Source organism: Schistocerca gregaria, chromosome 2, assembly GCF_023897955.1.
Source record: "Schistocerca gregaria isolate iqSchGreg1 chromosome 2, iqSchGreg1.2, whole genome shotgun sequence".
Lineage (NCBI taxonomy): Eukaryota > Metazoa > Arthropoda > Insecta > Orthoptera > Acrididae > Schistocerca > Schistocerca gregaria.
In genome coordinates, this window is record NC_064921.1 from 99,251,244 (window position 1) to 99,278,209 (window position 26,966).

The window sequence follows — 26,966 nt, forward strand, 5'->3', positions numbered from 1 at the left end:
ACTAAAACAGCGCAGAATCCGCCATGCTGCCAACTGACATCTTTGTTTAGATTGGCAAATTATGTCTATGGTTACAGATACATTTTACTTACAGGTTCTGAAAGTTTAAGCTTCTGCATCGTTACAAAAGTGGCCAGATGAGAACAGAACTCACACTGAGTCTTCCTTACAAATTTAGTAATGTATATAAGCAGTTCATCCATTCTGGGAGACGATCATGTCGACGACTTTATCTGACATCGATACCGATCCCGGGAGTTCCAGAACATCCCACATTCTTTAATTTTAAGTTTGAAGTCTGATAGCAGATGACAATAGAAATATGTTTATAGTGTGATATAGTTACTAATTAATTATTTTCTGGGATTTTTCATTTACTTGTACAGGGAAACCTTGCTCCTAATCAAATTTCATGTTTCTAGGTCAACGGGAAGTATCCTAAAGATTTTGATGAGAGAGTGTGGGAATATCAAAATATGTGACATGAATGGCCTCATCTTCTGATTGAATTGACTCAGATGTTTCAATTTTTCGAGCCGGCGAGGAACCGTAGTGCTTAGTATGTAACATAAATTCAAACTTCATACATACACACGATCCTCAGGAAAAAGGGCTTGATACACTACTGGCCATTAAAATTGCTACACCACGAAGATGATTTGCTACAGGCGCGAAATTTAACCGACAGGAATAAGATGCTGTGATATGCAAATGATTAGCTTTTCAGAGAATTAACGCATGGTTGGCGCCGGTGGCGACACCTACAACGCGCTGACATGAGGAAAGTTACCAACCGATTTCTCATACACAAACAGCAGTTGACCGGCGTTGCCTGGTGAAACGTTGTTGTGATGCCTCGTTTAAGGAGGAGAAATGCGTACCATCACGTTTCCGACTTTGGTATAGGCCGGATTGCAGCCTATCCCGATTGCGATTTATCGTATCGCGACTTTGCTGCTCGCGCTAGTCTTGATCCAATGACTGTTAGCAGAATATGGAATCGATGGGTTCAAGAGGTAATATGGAACACCGTTTTGGATCCCAACGGCCAAGTATCAGTAGCAGTCGAGATGACAGCCATCTTATCCGCATGGCTGTAATGGACCGTGCAGCCACGTCTCGATCCCTGAGTCAACAGACGGGGACGTTTGCAAGACAAAAACCTCTGCACGAACAGTTCGACGGCGTTTGCAGCAGCATGGACTATCAGCTAGGAGACCATGGCTGCGGTTAACCTTGACGCTGCATCACAGACAGGAGCGCCCGCGATGGTGTACTCAATAACGAAACTGGCTGCACGTATGGCAAAACGACATTCTTTCGGATGACTCCAGGTTCTGTTTACAGCATCATGATGGTGGCATCCGTTTTTGGCAACATCGCTGTGAACGCACATTGGGAGCGTGTATTCGTCATCGCCATACTGGCGTATCACCCGACGTGATGGTATGGGTTACAGGTCTGGATCACCTCTTGTTCGCATTGACGGCACTTTGAACAGTGGGCGTTACATTTCAGATGTGTTACGACCCGTGGTTCTACCCTTCATTCGATCCCTGCGAAACCCTACATTTCAGCAGAATAATTCACGACCGCATGTTACAGGTCCTGTACGGGCATTTCTGGATACAGAAAATGTTTAACTGCTGCCCTGGCCAGCACATTCTCCAGATCCCTCACCAATTGAAAACGTCTTTTAAATGGTGGCCGAGCAACTGGCTCGTCACAATACGCCAGTCACTACTCTTGATGAACAGTGGTATCGTGTTGAAGCTGCATGGGCAGCTGTACCTGTACACGTCATCCAAGATCTGTTTGACTCAATGCCCACGCGTATCAAGGCCGTTATTACAGCCAGAAGTGGTTGTTCTGGGTACTGATTTCTCAGGGTCTTTGCACCCAAATTGTGTGAAAATGTAATCACATATCAGTTCTAGTATAATATATTTACCCAGTGAATACCCGTTTATCATCTGGATTTCTTCTTGGTGTAGCAGTTTTAATGGCCAGTACTGTATTCGGACTGACAGACGGGCGGACTACAAAGCGCGCCCATAGGGATTCCGTTTCCTCTGATTTAAGTACGGAACCTTAAAAACCGAAATTGCTTCTCCTACATGTACTGCCCCCCCCCCCCCCCCCCCCCCATGAACCATGGACCTTGCCGTTGGTGGGGAGGCTTGCGTGCCTCAGCGATACAGATGGCCGTACCGTAGGTGCAACCACAACGGAGGGGTATCTGTTGAGAGGCCAGACAAACGTGTGGTTCCTGAAGAGGGGCAGCAGCCTTTTCAGTAGTCGCAGGGGCAACAGTCTGGATGATTGACTGATCTGGCCTTGCAACATTAACCAAAACGGCCTTGCTGTGCTGGTACTGCGAACGGCTGAAAGCAAGGGGAAACTACAGCCGTAATTTTTCCCGAGGACATGCAGCTTTACTGTATGATTAAATGATGATGGCATCCTCTTGGGTAAAATATTCCGGAGGTAAAATAGTCCCCTATTCGGATCTCCGGGCGGGGACTACTCAGGAGGATGTCGTTATCAGGAGAAAGAAAACTGGCGTTCTTCGGATCGGAGCGTGGAATGTCAGATCCCTTAATCGGGAAGGTAGGCTAGAAAATTTAAAAAGGGAAATGGATAGGTTAAAGTTAGATATAGTGGGAATTAGTGAAGTTCGGTGGCAGGAGGAACAAGACTTCTGGTCAGGTGACTACAGGGTTATAAACACAAAATCAAATAGGGGTAATGCAGGAGTAGGTTTAATAATGAATAGGAAAATAGGAATGCGGGTAAGCTACTACAAACAGCATAGTGAACGCATTATTGTGGCCAAGATAGATACTAAGCCCACACCTACTACAGTAGTACAAGTTTATATGCCAACTAGCTCTGCAGATGATGAAGAAATTGAAGAAATGTACGATGAAATAAAAGAAATTATTCAGATAGTGAAGGGAGACGAAAATTTAATAGTAATGGGTGACTGGAATTCGAGTGTAGGAAAAGGGAGAGAAGGAAACATAGTAGGTGAATATGGATTGGGGCTAAGAAATGAAAGAGGAAGCCGCCTAGTAGAATTTTGCACAGAGCACAACTTAATCATAGCTAACACTTGGTTTAAGAATCATGAAAGAAGGTTGTATACGTGGAAGAACCCTGGAGATACTAAAAGGTATCAGATAGATTATATAATGGTAAAACAGAGATTTAGCAACCAGGTTTTAAGTTGTAAGACATTTCCAGGGGCAGATGTGGACTCTGACCACAATCTATTGGTTATGACCTGTAGATTAAAACTGAAGAAACTGCAAAAATGTGGGAAATTAAGGAGATGGGACCTGGATAAACTGAAAGAACCAGAGGTTGTACAGAGTTTCAGAGAGAGCATAAGGGAACAATTGACAGGAATAGGGGAAAGAAATACAGTAGAAGAAGAATGGGTAGCACTGAGGGATGTAGTAGTGAAGGCAGCAGAGGATAAAGTAGGTACAAAGACGAGGGCTGCTAGAAATGCTTGGGTAACAGAAGAAATATTGAATTTAATTGATGAAAGGAGAAAATATAAAAATGCAGTAAATGAAGCAGGCAAAAAGGAATACAAACGTCTTAAAAATGAGATCGACAGGAAGTGCAAAATATCTAAACAGGGATGGCTAGAGGACAAATGTAAGGATGTAGAGGCATATCTCACTAGGGGTAAGATAGATACTGCCTACAGGAAAATTAAAGAGACCTTTGGAGAGAAGAGAACCACGTGTATGAATATCAAGAGCTCAGATGGCAGCCCAGTTCTAAGCAAAGAAGGGAAGGCAGAAAGGTGGAAGGAGTATATAGAAGGTTTATACAAGGGCGATGTACTTGAGGACAATATTATGGAAATAGAAGAGGATGTAGATGAAGACGAAATGGGAGATATGATACTGTGTGAAGAGTTTGACAGAGCACTGAAAGACCTGAGTCGAAACAAGGCCCCCGGAGTAGACAACATTCCATTAGAACTACTGACGGCCTTGGGAGAGCCAATCATGACAAAACTCTACCAGCTGGTGAGCAAGATGTATGAGACAGGCGAAATACCCTCAGACTTCAAGAAGAATATAATAATTCCAATCCCAAAGAAAGCAGGTGCTGACAGATGTGAAAATTACCGAACTATCAGTTTAATAAGCCACGGCTGCAAAATACTAACGCGAATTCTTTACAGACGAATGGAAAAACTGGTAGATGCAGACCTCGGGGAGGATCAGTTTGGATTCCGTAGAAATGTTGGAACACGTGAGGCAATACTGACCTTACGACTTATCTTAGAAGAAAGATTAAGAAAAGGCAAGCCTACGTTACTAGCATTTGTAGACTTAGAGAAAGCTTTTGACAATGTTGACTGGAATACTCTTTTTCAAATTCTAAAGGTGGCAGGGGTAAAATACAGGGAGCGAAAGGCTATTTATAATTTGTACAGAAACCAGATGGCAGTAATAAGAGTCGAGGGCCATGAAAGGGAAGCAGTGGTTGGGAAAGGAGTGAGACAGGGTTGTAGCCTCTCCCCGATGTTATTCAATCTGTATATTGAGCAAGCAGTAAAGGAAACAAAAGAAAAATTTGGAGTAGGTATTAAAATTCATGGAGACGAAGTAAAAACTTTGAGGTTCACCGATGACATTGTAATTCTGTCAGAGACGGCAAAGGACTTGGAAGAGCAGTTGAACGGAATGGACAGTGTCTTGAAAGGAGGATATAAGATGAACATTAACAAAAGCAAAACGAGGATAATGGAATGTAGTCAAATTAAATCGGGTGATGCTGAGGGAATTAGATTAGGAAATGAGACACTTAAAGTAGTAAAGGAGTTTTGCTATTTAGGAAGTAAAATAACTGATGATGGTCGAAGTAGAGAGGATATAAAATGTAGACTGGCAATGGCAAGGAAAGCGTTTCTGAAGAAGAGAAATTTGTTAACATCGAATATAGATTTATGTATCAGGAAGTCGTTTCTGAAAGTATTTGTTTGGAGTGAAGCCATGTATGGAAGTGAAACATGGACGATAACTAGTTTGGACAAGAAGAGAATAGAAGCTTTCGAAATGTGGTGCTACAGAAGAATACTGAAGATAAGGTGGATAGATCACGTAACTAATGAGGAGGTATTGAATAGGATTGGGGAGAAGAGAAGTTTGTGGCACAACTTGACTAGAAGAAGGGATCGGTTGGTAGGACATGTTTTGAGGCATCAAGGGATCACAAATTTAGCATTGGAGGGCAGCGTGGAGGGTAAAAATCGTAGAGGGAGACCGAGAGATGAGTACACTAAGCAGATTCAGAAGGATGTAGGTTGCAGTAGGTACTGGGAGATGAAGCAGCTTGCACAGGATAGAGTAGCATGGAGAGCTGCATCAAACCAGTCTCAGGACTGAAGACAACAACAACAACAACAACAACAACAACATGTACTGCGTGCAATGCATGGTTATTTAATAAGTGCTGTAGTCACTGGTTAATTAATACTATATTTAATACTACAAAAATAACCGCAGCATAGAATACGTCATAAATGAATTATTCCAGGTAAGTTGCAAACAGTTTGCTGCTTATCTGGATTAATTCTCAGCATGTCGCGCCAGATGTTGAAAACTCACGACAGATTTCCACTTTTCCCTCTATTACAATTTACCACCATGTCTGTAGCGATTCCCAGTTCTTCATAGAGAGCTGGCCTGGCAGTTGGTTTTCGCCATGCAGCCATGTTAGACCTCCCAGAAAGCGTCTGTGGCCCCATACTTGCATCAACTCACAACTCAGCACGGACTTTTGCATCATTGTCTCTCTTCAAAAGTAGAAGACGGCTTACCTCACCATCTCCATTTCATCAAAGGGCTGATCCATCCTGTTTGTGATCCTCTACCTCCGTGCTAAGGAAACGTTGCGCGAAGCTTTCAGTGCCTACCAGACCTGTAACATTCACCTGTAAGCAAACAAAAAAATTACTTCCATGCATGTCTGATAAAACACACATCTTTGTCAGTCCACAGCGGTACGAACTACTTCGAAATTTGTTCGCCGGATGCAAAATCCTTGACATTGGGTCGGTCCGTGAAGCGCACACGGATAGCCGAAAGTGCCGCTCGTGATAAGAGGGGAAATTCGGGTTCGAGTCTTGATGCGACACAAATTGTCATGTTTCACTGTTGGGTAGTAGATCTAGAAGGTGTTTCAGCACAGAGGTACAAACCTCCTGGAGAAATAGACTACACCTAAGCGACGAGAAGTCCTATAGCAAAGCGTGGTCGGAAATGATTTCCTGGCGCGGTAGTGACGACACAAAACACAGGAAAGGAAGGACACGGAAAGGGCGGGCAGAGATGTATATTATGCTCAGTACGGCAGAAACCTAGAAATAAGAATTAAGAGAGACAACGACCGTTCTTTAAGAAGGTGTTCAAAATTATTTACACCAGACCACGGTGCAGGCCTCATATCTCCAGCGCGTGGAGGACATCAGACCTTCCATGCGACAAAAATGCGCGGCCTGCATCACAGTCCGGAGCTATAATTTCGAATACCTTCTTTCATGACAATTCTTGCCTGCATTTTGTTCTTATTTCACGATTTCTGCTGTCCTAAGCGCAATAAATATGTTTTCTCACTCTGTTCGTGTCATTCCTTTCTTGTGTTTTCTGTCGTCACTACCACACGGAACAGAATTTCCGACAATGCTTTACACTGGCTAGGTGTAGTCTGTCTCTCCTGAAAATCTCTAGCTACTGTGCAGAAGCGCGCAGTATGTCTAATACAGCTCATGTCAAGTAATTTGAAGTATGGAATAAATTTCGAAACAAGTAATTAGTTACATAATTAGTTCCGGTATGATATTTAAAACTTTATGACTGCCTCTCGTAGCTTTTACGTGAATTGTGATATAAACGTCTGGTGAATTTTAACTTACACAACTTGACTAAAAGTTTATCTTTGTAGCAGGTGAAAAGTTGCTGATTCATTAGATTATCGGTGGGGCAGACAGCTCTTTCACCCGCTCCCCCGACGTTCATTAAACAGTGTGCTTTAAGTCGCGTTGATGACAACACTTCAGAAACAACTAATCTACGTTCTTCGTTCAAACAGGTGCAATTAAGCTGCAGCTGCCCAACGTGATCGTCGAAAGTACGGTACTGAACCTCCTACAGCTGGAAGTTTTAGATTACACTATGTGGGAAATGTTCGTTTTCCACAATTGTGAGAATTCATTTTTCAGCAGTACTGTGCACTACCCATTAGTACCCGCATTGTAAAAGCTTTTTAGGGTTCTCAACAACAATCGGTAACAAACGGAACCCTTTATATGATCACTTTGTTGTCCTTCTTTCTGTCTGTCTGTCAGTCTCTCTGACTGTTAACATCCCCTCTTCTCAGTACAGGTAGGCGTATCAAGTTTAAATTTATGTGCCGGTCGCTGTGGCCGAGCGGTTCTAGGAGCTTCAGTCTGGAACCGCGTTGTTGCTACGTTCGCAGGTTCGAATCCTGCCTCGGGCATGGATGTGTGTCATGTCCTTAGGTTAGTTAGGTTTTAGTACTTCTAAGTTCTAGGGAACTGATGACTTCAGATGTTAAGTCCCATAGTGCTCAGAGCCATTTGAAACATTTGAAATTTATTTCACGTTCTAAGGCCTACGGTCCCTTGACGATATCAGAAATTTAAGCTTCTAAGTTGATGCACTCAAAAGATTCGGCTGTTTACGTCACATATTTTCGCACTTGCAAACTCACTTCTAAAAAACTACGTGGTACTTTTCGCTGACCTACAGTCACTAAATTTCGTTAAGATGTAATATTTTACAGCAAAAGTAAAGGGAAAAATCCGAAAACTGTTAATTTGTAATCATATCACAAGAAAAACAATTTTTTAAGACCAATTTTTCTCATGAGCGAGTACTATCAAGTAAAAATTTATGTCACACACTAAGGTCTATGGTCCCTTGGCGCTATAAAAAATTTTAGCTTCTGAGCCAATACAGTTATAGGATAAAGCCATTTATACCACATACGCTGATACTTGCAAACCTCACTCATCAACACTTATAGTCTACTTTCCGTGGAGCTACAGTCATCGAATTTGGCAAAGAAGAAAGGTTCCACAGTAGAAGTAAAGATAAAAATCCCGAAAATTGTTGAATTGTAATTATATCACATAAAAATACCTTTTTACCATTAGGACTTATTAATCATCCATTAAAAGCATAAAAGAAAAATGTTACTGCGTGCAAACACAAAATTCAAGCTGTCGTGGCGTTCTGCTAAGTAAATAAAAAAATAGTAACTCTTTTCTCTATACATATGAAATGAAGCCCTCTCCTCGCTTCTTTTTGTATGTCAGGGCTACTGTCAGGATTTTTGATACTGTCTTGCAAATCCCAGGATGGATATATTGCCAGTATCGATATCGGAATCAGGCAAAAACCGACTAGATCCACTACTCCTGGGGCGATAAATGTAAATGTCGTGTGACTAGGGCCTCCCGTCGGGTAGACCTTTCGCCTGGTGCAAGTCTTTTGATTTGACGACTCTTCGGCGACTTGCGCTTCGCTGCGGATGAAATGATGATGATTAGAACAACAAAACACCCAGTCCCTGAGCGGAGAAAATCTCCGACCCAGCCGGGAATCGAACTCGGGAATTTGTTCGGTGCGGATGTGCAATGACACTCGTTCAAGTTCAGTGGTGAGCCGCTGGCTCAGTTTTTTATATACAGAGGGCAGTTAACCCTCTGACCGAACACGCTGAGCTACCATGCCGGCGGCCCTTACGATTGACAGTCTGTCGCGCTGACCACTCAGCTACCGGGGCCGGACCCTTGGGTAGAAGAGCTGTCTGTATGCGTAATTAAGTTTGAACAGAACCCTCAGTGCGCAGGTCCTGCTCGCAGTTGGCCAGCTCTTTAAAAATATGACTGCCTGAATGTGAAAGATTCTGTATACGTCACATGCTCATAAAGTATGGAACGTGTCTGAATGTCGTATACATGTTTGTCTGACCTCCGGTGGATGGGACATAGAACATTTGTGGAAAGTAAGAAATTTCAGGTACAACTTGAGTAAAAGATGGATCGGTTGGTAGAATACAGCCTGAGACAACAAGAAATAGTCCGTTTGATTATGAAAAGAAGAGGCGAAGTTAAAAATTCTAGAGGGCGACCAAGACTTCACTACAATAAGCAGATTCAAGCAGATGCAAGTTGACGTAACTACACAGACATGAAAAGGCTTGCATACTATAGTGTGGAGAGTTGCGTCAAACCAGTCATCAGACTGAAGACCGCAACAGCAACGTAATTTTATTACTTTCCAAACGGAAATTCTTAGGTACGCAAAAAAAAATTGATAGCAAATGTTAGAAGCAGAAGGACAAAAAAAATTTCTTAGTTCGGAGTTAAGAACACTAACAAAAATGTCAACTGAAAAAAACATACGAATCGATCATGGTGTACAGATCAAGGCAATACACATTTTCTCGTTGAAACCTGTAAGTCCTTAAGACGAAAAAAAAAAACCATGCCGTTCTCAGTGTGGAGATATTTTACTTCGGTACCAAAAATATGGTCGCCAGAAATTTTGTTCTGTTGGACTTCGCATCAACTTTCAGCCGCAAAATTTGAAAAGGAAATGTAATTTCAGCTAGATATGGTAAGTTATTATTCCACTGTGCCACCTTGGTGATGAATAACCTGCCCGTCTTTTGTGAGCGCGCGGTCTCGGTAAGGTTTTCCTGTGGCTCGTCTGAATAGGAAAGAGAAATCCCCTAACATCCGTAAATATTACGTTTTCACCCTTGGCAGGTTCCTCCCTACTGTAGCCACGACATTACATTGGGAAATTCGTATGATAAAGTATGCAGGCAGCTGCAGCATGAGAGAATAAAGTAGTTTACGTAATAAAATGTGCAAACAGCTGTAGTATTTGAGAACAAAAGAAGGACAGAATATGAAGCTTAAGAACGAACGCTCTTCCATTGCAAGAAGTATGACTTAACGACTCAGTGACAAACTTTCAAAAAACGGTGTTGAATCACGGAGATATCAGCGTGAAAGCACTATCTACTACCTTAAAATTGTAGTCGATACACTGTATTGATAAACGTAAGTGTACTCAATTTGGTTAAAACCAATTCTAAGTTGTTTAAGATTTCATACAAGCGCGAATGTGTTTGTTCTAAGTTTCTGATTTAGGTTAGCTGTCGATGCATTTATTCAGTTGTGGTTCCAATACTGTGTCCCTAATGCACAACTCCACGAAGTCTCTCTCACATTCCCTTTACATCTTTTACACAATTAGCTGAATCTAATTCCATAAAACTGAAAGTGATCAGTTGCATTCGTACTTATGATTTGCAAGCCTCTTCAAGCATAGACAATCTCCAACCTTGCCGCTAGTGCAGTGAAAGCATATGAGTCTCGAGTTACACATTCATGACAGTATAAAGGGTACCAGCATGCTCAGATAAATAACAGTCTTGCTCCGTACGGTTCTGGGTGATTCTACTTGCAGACCATGTATGAATCACTTGCTAGTATGCACCTACAATGAGTAATAAACTGTAATATCAAATAAAAGCGTGAGTTTGATTAAATAAAACAGTTTGAGAATGCCGGAAAAAAGTTACCACATCCTTTTACAGGTTTTCAACTCACTCAATATTTATTGTTCCACCTGTGCATATGTAATACACCAAATAATTATGTTTACAGATCAACAGTAAAAGCGATTCTGAGATACAAGGCATCGAACAACGCCGGTACAGCGATTTTACACTACTGGCCATTAAAATTGCTACACCAAGAAGATGACGTGCTACAGACGTGACATTTAACCGACAGGAAGAAGATGCTGTGATGTGCAAATGATTAGCTTTTCAGAGCATTCACACAAGGTTGGCGCCGGTGGCGACACATACAACATGCTGATATGAGGAATGTTTCCAATCGATTTCTCATAGACAAACAGAAGTTGATCGGGGTTGCCTGGTGAAACGTTGTTGTGATGCCTCGTGTAAGGAGGAGAAATGCGTACCATCACGTTTCCGACTTTGATAAAGGGCGGATTGTAGCCTATCGCGATTGCGGTTTATCGTATCGCGACAGTGCTTCTCGCGTTGGTAGAGATCCAATGACTGACAGAATATGAAATTGGTGGGTTCGGGAGTTTAATACGGAACGCCGTGATGGATCCCAACTGCCCCGTTTCACTAGCAGTAGAGATGAGAGGCATCTTACCCGCATGGCTGTAACGGATCGTGCAGCCACGTCTCGATCCCTAAGTCAACAGATGGGGACGTTTGCAAGAGAACAACCATCTGCACCAACAGTTCGACGACGTTTGCAGCAGTATGGACTATCAGCTCGGAGACCATGGCTGAGGTTACCCTTAACGCTGCATCACAGACAGGAGCGCCTCGGATGGTGTACTCAACGACGAACCTGGGTGCACGTATGGCAAAACGTCGTTTTTTCGGATGAATCCAGGTTCTGTTTACAGTATCATGATGGTTGCATCCGTGTTTGACGACCTCGCGGCGTACGCACATTGGAAGCGTGTATTCGTCTTCGCCATACTGGCGTATCACCAGGCGTGATGTTATGGGGTGATATTGGTTACACGTCTCGGTCACCTCTTGTTTGCATTGAGGACACTTTGAACAGTCGACGTTACATTTCAGATGTGTTACGACCCGTGGCTCTGCCCTTCATTCGATCCCTGCCAAACCATACATTTCAACAGGGTAACGCACGACCGCATGTTGCAGGTCCTGTACGGTCCTTTCTGGATACAGAAAATGTTCGACTTTTGCCCTGGCCAGCACATACTTCAGATCTATGTCAGTTCTAGTATAATATATTTGTCCAATGAGTACCCGTTTATCATCTGCATTTCTTTTTGATGCACCAACTGTAATGGCCAGTAGTGTAGTACATGGTGTAGCCTCCAAGGGCGGTAATGCAGGTGGCGAGGCTGGCATCATGTCGATCGTAAAATTGGCGAGTATTGCCCTGGGATACGTTATTCCACGCCTCCTCGACCTGTTCACGTATTTCTGTAAGAGTTGTTGGTTGGCGAGTCGCATGAGTCACTTCTCGGCCGGTGATGTCCAACACGTGCCCGATTCGAGACAAGTCCGGATATCATGCTGGCCAGGGAAGTTGCCGCACATCTTGCAGAGCATTTTAAGTTTCATGTTCAATGTGTGGGCGAGCATTATCCTCTTGGAACAACTCATTACCTTCCTACTGCAAGAAGGGCAAAAACACTGGTCTAACAACATTTTCTACATACCGAGCGCTGGTTAGCGTCCCCTCCAGAAACACTAACGGTAAACTATAACGCGTAGGATGGGGCTAATGTGTCTTGGACAAATACAATCTACGAGACAGCAGTGACCAGGCCTACGTGGAATGTGCAGACGACCATCACTTGCAAGCAGCTAGAATCTTGTTTCAACGCTGAAGACCACGGCGCGCCATTTCGATCTTCCAAGTGATCCTCTGACGGCACCAGAAGAATCATGCACATCAATGCTGTGGCGTGAGTGGAAGACGGGCTAGAGGTATGCGTGACCATGGGTCCACTGCTAATAACCGGTTAGCCACAGTTCGTCTTGACACATGTGGGCTCACAAGCCTTCTTCTCTGTGCCGTGATAGCAGTACGATCTGCCAGTACTGCCCTTATAGAACGACGATCCTGGTGGGTGTCTGTGCTGCCTGGACGCCCAGGACCTCGTCCAAGGGTGTGAGAATGTTCACGCGACCGCAGACTCCAGCATCATTGCACAACTGACGTAGCACATCCAACTTGTGTGGCATTTCTCCATAAACCAACCCGCCACTCTGAAGATCACAATTTAAACCCTTTCAAACTGACTCATTTGGCTGTAAAAAGCATGTTTGCGTGTCCAGGCCATGGTTGTCTGCTTGCTTCACGCGTTTGCACCGCACTGAGCCTTCAGCGTGTAAGCATTTCATATTAAAAGATAGACACAGATGGCGCTCTGTTAGCTATGCCACTATGCTATCTATTCGCAGACGACACTAAAACCACTATGAGCACATCTACTACCCCCATGTGCCATATGCCGTTATCATACCAGAATCGACGTCGTCTCTCCAGGTTTAATGCTTTTTTTCTTTCGACAATCTATTATTTACTAGTAGTTTAGGTCGTGGTTTGTTGTATCTCAATGCTGGAAGCGCTGTGTTACTACTGATGACTGAGTGCGCGCATGAACTCACCTTGCATAGCTGCAAACAAATTAATTACAAATTCAGCAGGCAAAATATTCGGTAACCTCTTAAAAAGAGCAGCTGGTCGCTTTGAAGCACTGTAAGTGGTGTAAAACAGGAACCAGGCGGTCATGCATGGCCCCACAGCTGACCAAACACACGGCAGTGAAGGAGTATGTGTAAGCCCAGTGGTTGCATACAACCTGATTCAGCTCTCCCTACCTATTGATTTTATGCAAGCCACAACACCATCAAAAACGATACGCGAGATTTTCATATTCTCTCGCTCTCTTTTCCCAAATTACTAGTACTATATAAATATGACCAAGACTATTTTGTTGGAAACTTAATGTAGTTAAATTTTGTGTGGAGATACGTCTTCCTGAAGGCCACAGTTCTTCAAGAAAAACGTGTTTTAAGGTCACTTCTGAATGTGTTTCTTGAATAATTCGAGAACTGAAGTCACTAGCAGAAACATATTCCAGTACTAAATTTAATTACATTAAAGCTTCTATTGAAAGATCCTGCTCAATTTTTCTGCGTGACTAATATCTTGTGTACAGAGAGCGAGAGAATATAATGTGGTATTTGAAAGTTTTGTGGATTGCTGGGACAGCTGAATCTGCCTGTATAAACTGAGCACCAAGATGGGTCGACATGGAGACGTCATACAATGGCGGAAAGTTACTGTTATCACAGTTCCGTAATAATCTAATATTTCTGCATAAGCTAACAATATTGTGTTTGAACATGTGCATGACCACTTTCTGGACGATGTTGCCCAGTCTCTTAGAAAATGACTGTTGAGTGTGATCTTCAGGATGTAATCATCGATGGGTGGTTTATCTGGATATGGCATAGCTGAACGTCGATCAATAGCCATAGTCAAGGCTCAGGGTGGTGACTCGTCGCATTAGCTTGAAGTCTCCTGGAGGTGAAAAAATTTTCTGTCTACTGTACATTATAAACATACGCGTAAACTGGACCATCGATGATGTTTGGAATACTAAGTGATGTGCACATGAAAGGGAAATGGGCTACGCTGCAGGTTTTCCACAATCCATGGAAGCAAGGACAGGGATACAAGAAGAGAACTATTTTAAAAAGCAACTTCATAAGAAGCAGTAGTGGCTCGTGTACCAATGTCATGTAAATACGAAAAAAATTCATACCATGAAGACAGCCGGCCACGTTGGCCGAGCGGTTCTAGGCGCTTCAGTCTGGAACCGCGCGGGTTCGAATCCTGCCTCGGGCATGGATGTGTGTGATGTCCTTAGGTTAGTTAGGTTTATGCAGTTCTAAGTTCTAGGGGACTGATGACATAAGATGTTAAGTCCCATAGTGCTCAGAGCCATGTGAACCATGTGTGAACCATGAAAACAGGAATGATCAGGTGCTAGCACAACAAAAATGTTCTTGTTAGACACCGACATGGCAGTATGGTATCGTCATCCAGTCACAATTCTAACACAGCTACCTCTGTGAAACGTAATATACGGAGAGTTCTGAACTAAAATGAGATAATGGCATCAAGATAACGAAAGTATTCTACGAAAAAACTGGACCGGCTGCGTCTACCAATATCGGCTTGAGGGAGAGCCTGCATGTAGCTGCACAGAAACTTAACTACCCGCACTCCAAGAAATGATCTCTTTACTCTAGTTCCGTATTTCCAAGGACGCCCATACCCAGAGGCAAAGAAGATTCCGTCCCCAGCCGGCCGCGGTGGTCTCGCGGTTCTAGGCGCTCAGTCCGGAACCGCGCGACTGCTGCGGTCGCAGGTTCGAATCCTGCCTCGGGCATGGATGTGTGTGATGTGCGTAGGTTAGTTAGGTTTAAGTAGTTCTAAGTTCTAGGGGACTGATGACCACAGAAGTTAAGTCCCATAGTACTCAGAGCCATTTGAAACATTTTTTTTTAAATTCCGTACCATTCCCCTCCGCTCCCCGCATCCACTTCCGCCACTCCTCAGAGAAAGAGAAAAATATAATGAAGTCAGGTGTTCTTCATTCAACAAATTTGCTTAAAACTCGGTCTTAGGCAGGTTTCTAACAGGGTCGACACTGGAATGTTTTATTTTGGCTACCTTCAAGTCGCCACTTGTCTGCCAAAACATTGACACTACGCCATACGCCCAGACACTCCGCATTCCTACGCCCCCCTAAAAACTATCTTACCGACGCCCTTTGTTCCTAACCTGGACATAAATGCGCCTGAGAGGTAAAATGAAGTTTGCTATGGGGTACAAACCAAATGCATTCAATTGCGTTTCCGTCATGAGGCTTTTAAAAGCTCACTACTGTTATCACAGTTCCGTAATAATCTAATATTTCTGCATAAGCTAACAATATAGTTTTTTTCTATATTACTAGCATTAATGCGTTATACGATACAATAAAAATTACAGCTCCTGATATAAATGTATGAACGACATCTTCCTCACGTATTCCACCTGCTATACATATACTTCCTCCTTTACACCATCCATCTATGACAGTACAAGTGAGACATACACGTAAGAAACGCTAAATATTTCTTGAAAATGTCTTCTAATAGTGTTAGGTAGTTACTGCAGTGAGCCAGAAACTCGTTCATTTTTAATTGCAAAACAGATAAATGAATCGAGTGATTACACAACATAACAGTAACCACATAAGAACGCTATAGGCATTAACACAATATTGTTGTTGTTATTATTATAATTATTAACAGCAATGGTCAGACACAAAGCATTGGGACTCTGCAGTCTTCTAATTTCTGCTAGTACAGATGTAAAGAGTCCAGCAATCAGCTGATTTGTAGACAGCAAATATAGTGTACACATGTTAACTAGATTGATTTTAAATGTTGATCAGAGTGCAGGTGCAGCAAGTGTCGCTTGGACTGGGAGTGGTGCAGGAAAAAGTGTTTTGTAACAACTGTGCATCTTTACTGTGAACAGTTAACTTTCTTTTTGAGAAGGATTTGCAGTTAGCGTACGAGATGCACCACGAACTGATTCATAATTCATTCTAGTACATACCCACACTCCTCTGACACAGGTCGTGGAAAAGAAGTGTGACATGAGAAAGTAGATTTTTTACTATGACGAAAATAAAATTAAAAAAATTAACTTAATAGATTTGTATCATGGTTTACCAAGTGCAGTGATTGGAAAATAACCAAGTATGAGGAATTTTGTTTGTTTAAGTAGTACCAATCGCCTCATTGACTCATTAATTCGTGGTTTAATAAAACACCTATAGAAACTAAATACTATTTCTCTTTCCTCGTTTTAAAAATAGATATTCAAAGAGATTCTTTTTCATTCTGGTATTTAATTAGGCACAAATGTTGCTAATGGTGGGTAGAAGGGTGGGCGGTGACGGCGGAAGGCGGAGGGGGTTTCCGGTTAATATTCGAATGCATTCAGGGGTAGCGGTCTAAGAAAGATTGGGAACCACTGCCCTAGTTGCTTCAGTGTAAGTTCAATAACTATGCAAAATCATCGCAGAAAATACAGAAAGGAAACCAAGAGAAGGTAAGTGTCAAATGATCATGACAAAACACTACAAAAAAATAATTAATACAGATTTGACAGGCAATATCGTTATTGCCGAAGCACATTAAACACGAAAGCTGACAATCTTTTGAAGCTACAATCCTATCACTTTAGCTACAGAGTCCGCCACAAAAATGTATACACTGTCAGGCTGTATCGTTATTGTCGTTCGCTTTGAGTTACGAGTGTGTATGGTCTTTGGCTCAACACTTTCATCTCTTTGTTGAGAAAACAAGATGGCTGGAGCACGATTGACATTCGAGCAACCAAAATGTATTGTGAAGTGGTTTTTCAAGTTTGATAACGTCAGTGGAGGCGGGAGTTTGCAAAAGAACCACCAACCCGCCTAACAATTAAATGACAAGTTTGAATTGCATGGAACGATTTATGATACTCATAAAGAAACATCAGGAAGACAGCATACAGCTACAAGACCTGCTTCGTCTACTCTTGAATTGGAAACGTTTATTAAATTCTCCACAAAAGTCTACTACCAATGCGCACGTGAACTGAGGGTCAGCAGTACAAGTGTACGAAGAATTCTGAAAGCTCCAAAGTGGAAAGTTTACAATATACGATAACTGCAAGCGATTAATGATGACGATCCTGATCGCTGAATGAAATTTTGCGAATGGTATCAGCTGATGGAGAACAATTTGTGACGAAGATAGTGTGCAGTAACGAGGCCCAATTTAAATGGAACCGTGAATCGGCATAACAGTGTGTACTGGCCACCGCAAAATCCGCGTGTTTATGTGGATAAAGCGGCCAGTCTACCACGGGGTTCATGTGTGGTGTGGACTGTCATCTATGGGCTCAGTGCAACACTTTTCTTTGCTCCTACTGTCACTAAAGAAGTGCGCCTGGAAGTGTTAACGCACAGCAATTTTGCCAGGTGTATGTGCATTTTATGGAGCTGATGAATATGTCTTCTAACAACAGGACGGTGTGCCACCACACTACCACCTGGATGACAATTTCCCTGGGCATTAGATTCGACGAAGAGGGACCATTGAATTCCCTCCACGGTCGCCAGATCTAACATCTACGGACTTTTACTTGTGGGGAACTGTGAAAGAGAACGTCTATCGATGTAATCCACGCACGCTTTAGAAACTTCGCCAGGATATTATAGCGACAAGTGCAGCGATCTCCCCTGAAACATTGACTGATGTAGTTGAGGCGACCGCTCGTCGCTTTGTTATATGTATAGGCGCCAACGGACAACATCTGGAACATTTAAAGTAACCATGTGCTAAACTGAAGGTTGTACAAAATGTGTGATCAATTATAAAATGTAAAATAAACACATAATACTGTTTGTTCCTTAGAGTGTGTATACATTTTTCTGGCGAACTCTGTATAATAGATACAGATAACGTGAAAAAATTACACGATTGTATACAGGGTACTACAAAAAGGTCCGGCCAAATTTTCAGGAAACATTCCTCACACACAAAGAAAGAAAATATGTTATGTGAACATGTGTCCGGAAACACTTACTTTCCATGTTAGAGCTAATTTTATTACTTCTCTTCAAATCACATTAATCATGGAAGGAAACACACAGCAACAGAACGTACCAGCGTGACTTCAAACACTTTCTTACAAGAAATGTTCAAAATGTCCTCCGTTAGCGAGGATACATGCATCCAACCTCCGTCGCATTGAATTTGTGATGCGCTGATGTAGCCCTGGAGAATGGCGTATTGTATCACAGCCGACCACAATACGAGCACGAAGAGTCTCTATATTTGGTACCGGGGTTGCGTAGACAAGAGCTTTCAAATGCCCCCATAAATGAAAGTCAAGAGGGTTGAGTTCAGGAGAGCGTGGAGGCCATGGAATTGGTCCGCTCTACCAATTCATCGGTCACCGAATCTGTTGTTGAGAAGCGTACGAACACTTCAACTGAAATGTGCAGCAGCTCCGTCGTGCATGAACCACATGTTGTGTCGTACGTAAAGGCACATGTTTTAGCAGCACAGGAACAGTATCCCGTATGAAATCATGATAACATGCTCCGGTGAGCATAGGTGGAAGAACATGGGGCCCAATCAAGACATCACCAACAATGCCTGCCCAAACGTTCACAGAAAATCCGTGTTCATGTCGTGATTGCACAACTGCATGTTGATTGTGAAAATTTACAATTTGGTCACGTTGGAATAAAGCCTCATCCGTAAAGAGAACATTTGCACTGAAGTGAGGATTGATACATTGTTGGTTGAACCATTCGCAGAAGTGTACCCGTGGAGGCGAATGAGCTGCTGATAGTGCCTGCACACGCTGTACATAGTACTGAAACAACTGGTTCTCCCGTAGCACTCTCCATACAGTGACGCGGTCAACGTTACTTTGTACAGCAGCAACTTCTCAGGCGCTTACATTAGGGTTATCGTCAACTACACGAGGAATTGCCTCGTCCATTGCAGGTGTCCTCGTCGTTCTAGGTCTTCTCCAGTCGCTAGTAATAGGCTGGAATGTTCCGTGCTCCCTAAGACGCCGATCAATTACTTCGAACGTCTTCATGTCGGGACACCTTCTTTCTGGAAATCTGTCTCGACACAAACGTACCGCGCCACGGCTATTGCACCGTGCTAATCCATACATCAAATGGGCAGCTGCCAACTCCGCATTTGTAAACATTTCACTGACTGCAAAACCACGTTCGTGATGATCAATAACCTGTTGATGCTACGTACTGATGTGCTTGATGCTAGTACTGTAGAGCAATGAGTCGCATGTCATCACAAGCACCGAAGTCAACGTTACCTTCCTTCAATTGGGCCAACTGGCGGTGAATCGAGGAAGTACAGTACATACTCACGAAACTAAAATGAGTTCTAACTTGGAAATTAAGCGTTTCCGGACACATGTCCATATAACATCTTTTCTTTATTTGTGTGTGAGGAATGTTTCCTGAAAGTTTGGCCGTACCTTTTTGTAACAGCCTGTATAAGTATTCGCCTCATACACTTTAATTTCACACAATCTGTATAAATGGGTCTAATATGCTCTCATGGATTCTGTAATACTCAACAGTTATCTTAATGATTAAGTTATTTAACATGCAAATTTTGAACAATTTTAGTACAGAGAGTTTCTCTCCTGAAAGAATTTCTTAATTTTATAGGTAAAACGTGTAGACCTACTCTAAATTTTCTATGCTCTAACGATTCGATCATAATTATTTCTTACTTTGTAATTACTTTTTGGAGGCACTTGTTGAGCCAGCTGGCTACTACAAGTGGCGGTGGTGTTGCAGACTGCTGGTGACGTCACCGCAGAGCTCTGTGCCTCCCCGCATCACGGACTCGCGCAGCCACGTGCAGGCGCGCCACAGGCAGCCCGTGGAGCTGCCCTGCGCAGCGCAGGGCTTCCCACTGCCCTCCTACACGTGAGTACCACGTGCACGCGCTGTTGAAACTGCTGCCGTTTACTGGTCTCCACTGTCAACAAAAGGCACTGTTCGTTGACGACATATAATAATTAGATTAGAGAAAATGAGACACACCATGTAATAGACATGCTTTACTATTTGATCAGTACGACATCTGTTGTTGTTGTGGTCTTCAGTCCTGAGACTCGTTTGATGCAAGTCCCCATTCTACTCTACCCTGTGCAAGTTTCTTCATCTCCCAGTACCTACTGAAACCTACATCCTTCTGAATCTGGTTAGTGCATTCATCTCCTGGTCTCGCTCTACGATTTTTACCCTCCACGATGCCCTCCAATGCTAAATTGGTGATCCCTTGATGCCTCAGAACATGTCCTACCAACCGGTCCCTTCTTCTCGTCAAGTTGTGCCACAAACTCCTCTTCTCCCCGATTCTATTCAATACCTCCTCATTAGTTATGTGATCTACCCATCTAATCTTCAGTATTCTTCTGTATCACCACATTACGAAAGCTTCTATTCTCTTCCTGTCCAAACTACTTATCGTCCATGTTTCACTTCCATACATGGCTACACTCCATACGAATACTTTCAGAAATGACTTCCAGACACTTAAATCTATAAGCGATGTTAACAAATTTCTCTTCTTCAGAAACGCTTTCCTTGCCATGGCCAGTCTACATTTTATATCTTCTCTACTTCGACCATCATCAGTTATTTTTCTCCCCAAATAGAAAACTCCTTTATTACTTTAAGTGTCTCATTTCTTAATCTAATTCCCTCAGCATCACCCTACTTAATTCGACTACATTCCATTATCCTCGTTTTGATTTTGTTGATGTTCATCTTATATCCTCCTTTCAAAACACTGTCCATTCCGTTCAACTGCTTTTGCAAGTCCTTTGCTGTCTCTGACAGAATTACAATGTCATCGGCGAACCTCAAAGTTTTTATTTCTTCCAGTCAACATTGTGAAAAGCTTTCTCTAAGTCTGCAAATGCTAGAAACGTAGGTTTGTCTTTTCTTAATCTTTCTTCTAAGATAAGTCGTAAGGTCATTAATGCCTCACGTGCTCCAATATTTCTACGGAATCCAAACTGATCTTCCCCGAGGTCGGCTTCTACCAGTTTCTCCATTCGTCTGTAAAAAATTCGTGTTAGTATTTTGTAGCTGTGACTTATTAAACTGATATAGTTCGGTAATTTTCACGTCTGTCAACGCCTGCTTTCTTTGGGATTTTAATTATTATGTTGTTCTTGAAGTCTGAGAGTATTTCGCCTGTCTCATACATCTGGCGTTGGCCGAAGTAAACAGGATATAAAATATAAACTCGAACCAGCATTAAAAGAAGTTTACTAACATCAAACGTAAATTTAAGTGCTAGAAACTTATATTCTAATTATATTTGTAGGAAAATGGGGAATTTTAATGTTGATGATAAATAGTAGAGCCAAGGATAGACACTTTTTAAATTAGATGTAACGGTGTAGCAGATGACTGTTGAAAATTAAGTGCGCAGAACGGTCAACCGCCAACGGCGTTACATCAGTGCTAACACCGGTTCCCGTCAGATAACAGAAATTAAGTACTGTCGAGCTTGTCTAGCACTTGGATGGGTAACTGTCTGGGTCCGCCGAGAGTAGTTCTCAAGCGGGGAGCACTCAGCCCTTGTGAGACCAATTGAGGCGCTGATTGACTGAGAAGTAGCGGCTCTGGTCACGAAAAATGACAACGGCCGAGGGTGCCGTGTGCTGACCACTTTCCCCTCCATACCCGCGTCCAGTGACGCCTCTGGGCTGAAGGTCACACCTAGGTCGGTCAGTCCCATTGGCTCTTCTGAGGCCGGATGGAGAGAACGGTTAACAAGTGAAGTCCAAATTAGAACTGGTGAGGAGGAAAGAGTTTCGGGACACAATTAGACTGAAGAAGGAATGAAATGATACGACACCACGAGGTAAATTTAGTACTGGAGGGAGAGAAAATGACTGATACAGTAACGAGGTGCAAATGTATCTAACGTACAGTAGCTATACCAAATAAGTCTCAAATTGATGAGGGCAACAGTAATATTAATTTCTACACTCTTAAATGGTACTATTTACCTGTAACAGAATATTAGCTGTGAGTAAAATCCATTACAAATTAATAGTGTGTGTCGAAACAGACCTTAAACCCTTACACATGCTTTTGGTACGCAGTGTGTTACCAATGATCCGTCCGGTACAACACACCACATGAATCCACAGACAGCTCAAGTAAAACGTATTGATCGAGTAATATCACGCTACGGCTATAATAGTGGTACCTCCGTACAAGTTATACCAAGAAAATTAGTCCTGCACAGTTACAATACTTGACTGAATAGTAAGTAATTCTCACATACTATTTGACATGGCTGCTCCGACAGAAAGTTGCATCCAGAAAACCATGTAAGTGGCTGTATTCTGACGTGCCGCTGTGGGCCCCGTAATACAAGACTGCAGATTACTTGAGCGTTATACGTTTGTCAAACTACGTTCACCCTGTGTTCTTCAGCAGTACAGTAGTTGCACACTGCCTGACCAGAAAAGTGAACCAACCAGAACGGGAAGAGGAATCGCAATAAAATTTGTGTACTTGGTGTTATTTAGGTGACTACAAGTGCTGGTCGAATTTACAAAGGTCTTCTCAGTATGAGAGCCCGTATTACCATGACGTTGCACCCCCTCTGACGTTAACAAACGCACTGATTCGACGAGAAAGGTCTCATAAAGGTGTTCTATCTTCTCCTGAGATAAAGCGGACCACACTTGTTGTAATTGGTCCTTGATATCCTAGATAATGGCACCGGAAAGATGATGTCTGAGCTAACCTCACACGTGTTCTGCCGGGGACAGATCTGGCTATCTCGCTGGCAACGGGAGTAACTCAACACCACGCAGACAGTTCATACAGGCATCTGCCGTGTGTGGACGAGCATTGTCCTGTTGAAAAATGCCACGATGAGGCTGTCACAATAGAGCAGGGCTTCCCAACGTGTGGTCCGCGGACCCCTTAGGGGTCCACCGGCTCTCTCTACGGGGTCCCCGGCCACCTTTCACCAAATCGTGTAAAATGAGTAAAATTATTGAATAAAAATTCATCACTCTTTTTCCGTGTGAAAAACATGTGTAGTTTTACTTCAGGTGGTATCCCCAAGCAGCCTTTGCTGTTCCTAAGTGAGAACGTATACACAGTTTAGTGCCGGAGAATACGGCTTCTCTGATAAGACTGTTTCGCAACAATACGAGGGTCGTTTGTGCGCCGGCTCACGGCGCTAGATGCGCTGAAACCTTTTACGCATGCGCGGAGCGAGTTTTGTCGACCAATCACAGCGCTCGCTGGCACGTATGCGGCCCCAGGCATCATTAAATGTTAAACGTGCTTTGTCAGTGCACTATCTATTTCATAAGTCGATTTTTGACCAGTTTATTACTTCTAATATGGATCGGTGGCTGAAGTCAGGATCACTGAAGAAGGGTGCAGTTTCCCCAACGCTTTCACAACAAGGGAAATTCCCATCTGAAATGAATGAGGAGGAAGGACGACCAATGGAAGACTTTACATACATTTGAACATTTTTCTTCGGACTTCACGAAAAACCACACACACACAAGACTGTTACGAAATATGCATGCTCCTTACACAACAGTGGCCAAAAAGTGGAAGGGAACAGACCATAAGCGGCAGCTTGTCAACAGCGAACAGTTTGGACGTGACGTTGGTTGCTCTTGGGAGAAGACAGCTCCATCATGTGAAATTTCAATTACCAATTAATTTTAATCAGGCTATAGTGTGTTGAACAAAGGGAGTAAATCCACTAGTAAGTGTCTGGATACAGTGGGAATTCAAATTGGATCGTTAATTTCAAGTTGTTTCCATTCATCTCTGAACCAAAGACTATTCATACTTCAGGGGGAGGGGGGGGGGGCTCATTGGGAACATGGCACTTGCATTAAGAAGCTTTCAGTTCCCATGGGTTTCGCTCTGAAATTTAAAGTTACTGTGCTCTTGACTGACTAGGGGTCCGCCATGGATTTTCGACTGGAGAAGGGGTCCGCCAGCTGAAACGGTTGGGAAGCCCTGCAATAGAGGTAACAGATCACGACTTACGGTGTCAATAGCCGCATTACGTCTAAGTATAGGTGGTTCCGGGAATTTTTCACGAAATGCCATCTGCATTAAATCTATTTAACGCTTTCTCGAAATAGATGTTGAACAATAGAAATACTTTCCTATTCCAGAGCACCATAACTTAAAAACAAATTGGACACCTAAATACTACACATCGTCGTGCAACATCAGACCTCCCTCATTCATTATCAGCTGTGAGCTTTAGTCATATCGAATGGCTCTTAATATCATGGTGCGAGGAGTAACACTGCTGTGGCCTCCAAATCAATGGAAGAATGGGACTTCTCCTCAGATCACCGCCATATTCGCCGGCGATGATCATCCGGGATGGTACAGAACTGCGATTGATCGCTGAACACACTGCGACGCCATTCATCGGCAGCACATGTTTCCCGGTCACGGCACGACTCTAAACGCAGCCGTTTGCGCTGTAGTGTTAGGCGACAGCCTACGCATGGGACGGTAATTCCGTAGTGCGACAATGGTGTAAGGAGACACAGAATGATGCAGGGAGTCAATTTCTTGTTCCCGGATGGCATTCGTACATGTCAAGAGGTAACGATGTGTTTGGTGCACAAAATACGGCGATACTCTCTTGCGGTAGTCAGACGTGGTCGCCGGGAACCATAATTATTCCATGCCTCACGCTCCCATGCAGTTCAACGTGGCGCCACTGTCCCACATATCTGCACATTGCATGTTTCGAATTGCAGGTTGCAGTTGGCGCTCAAATAAAAAAGCCCCTTTCAGACTGTGTCAGGTGCTGATCACGCAGCCTCACACGAGTGCGCGGAATGTCCGCATCCTTCTCACTGATCACTCAACATACGATGCTGCTCACGCTTTTTACATTCCCTACCAGGCCTCGTAACGACGTTAAACGCTCTGGTGGCCTCCTTCCTCTTACATAGAACTGCTACACTAATTATTTATATAATTAACGATGATGTGTTGCCTCACTTGTTTTTCAGACAGTGTATGTAGACCAAGTAGACTGGTTTACATATGGTATGAATACAACAATAGTAGCAATTTGGCAATATCGCTCATGAGTGCTAGAAGAGAAATTAAATTAAAGGCCAATAGATATTGTGTGAGCGCTTTGCAAAGTAAACACAGTTTCAAATGAACAGCCACACGATTCTTAACAATCTTGTTTACTGAAAGTCGAAGTTATATCCAGTTTTGCCACTGGAATAATGCACAAATGAGAATCATTGAAAATGTATAATCCGTTTCTAGGGACGAAAACTACAAATCGTGGAATTACTTGTGAAAGTTTGGTATGTAGTACCATCAAAATAAGTCGGTGTGTAAAAGGGCAAGGTGGGATTACTCCTAATGTTAATATTAATTTTCTTCTATTTTATGATATCTTTTCATTAGTAACCCATATACTATGTGCGCACGAAATTACCAAATTATCATTCATGCAGTATTTCACTTAATTTTCTTATTTACTGTGTAATTTACACTCTGTTGATTATAACAGTGTAAATAGTTCATATGGAAATATTTTACTTAAAGTCTTATTCATAATTTGCTACTCCTGTAGGCGATGTGCTCGTCAAAAGCCGACCCACTATACATTTTTTTGTTTCTAGATTCACATTATATATTAGAAATTATTTCCAAAGTTATTTATGTTCAGAATTTTAGTATTCTAGAAAATATAAGTCTTAAAATATAATTCTTTCCTAAATCCATTAATATAATTTTATCCCCGATTTTTCTGTTTACAAAATTGTATACTTTTACTGAATTTATCTTTTAGTTTGTTAATTATTTCAATTAGAAAGTCTCAGTTTCTTGATAATTCTAGCCGAACTTTAGGGGTTCTCATGCACGATAAAGTTTGCCTCTAAGAAAATAGCACGTATCAATTGTCCTTTTCTAATCATACAGCTTTTGCTTCAACAATTTTGCTTCACTGCCTGTTATATATTGGTATTTTTTTCTATTTTATAACTTCTATTCTTTTAGTCTTTTGTCCAATAACTTGCCATTTTGTAATATTTGTAATAAGCGCGTCTATAAATACTCGTCTCCGACCAACCAGAGTAAGTCGTGACTGTACACTAAGAAGTTTAGTTACGACGTGTCATTCAGCCCGCGGCCAGTAATCAAAAAGTATAATTCTTGAGTATGTATATAGTAATTAACAAGTGGACAGACTGTGTCCAGATCCGGAGTGGCCGTGCGGTTTTAGGCGCTTCAGTCTGGAGCCGAGCGACCGCCCCGGTCGCAGGTTCGAATCCTGCCTCGGGCATGGATGTATGTGATGCCCTTAGGTTAGTTAGGTTTAATTAGTTCTGAGTTATAGGCGACTGATGACCTCAGAAGTTAAGTCGCATAGTGCTCAGAGCCATTTGAACCCTTTGTGTCCAGATCATTGCCTTTCAACCGCTCTGAAGATCTATAGTTATTTTGTTATCATTGCACTTGTAAACTTTTTGAACTTCATCTAACATATGTAGCTTAGTGCCCCTGTGTGACGGTATTAATGCACATGCATACTAAAAGAAAACTGATCGTTTGCTACTGAAGTTAGTGATAATAAACATGAACAGAAAGAAAAGTAAATTCTACAATGCTGTGTACGTCATTTAA

At 42.6% G+C, this 26,966-nt stretch overlaps 1 protein-coding gene across 1 annotated transcript in view; it reads left to right on the top strand.

Annotated features, from left to right (window-relative positions):
• Nucleotides 1-26,966, top strand: part of LOC126335651 (Down syndrome cell adhesion molecule-like protein Dscam2) — a 176,618-nt gene that overhangs the window by 42,127 nt on the left and 107,525 nt on the right. The window contains exon 6 of the mRNA XM_049999107.1: nucleotides 20,073-20,204. Within this exon, the coding sequence (XP_049855064.1) occupies nucleotides 20,073-20,204 (132 nt within the window). The remainder of the gene's footprint in view (nucleotides 1-20,072; nucleotides 20,205-26,966) is intronic.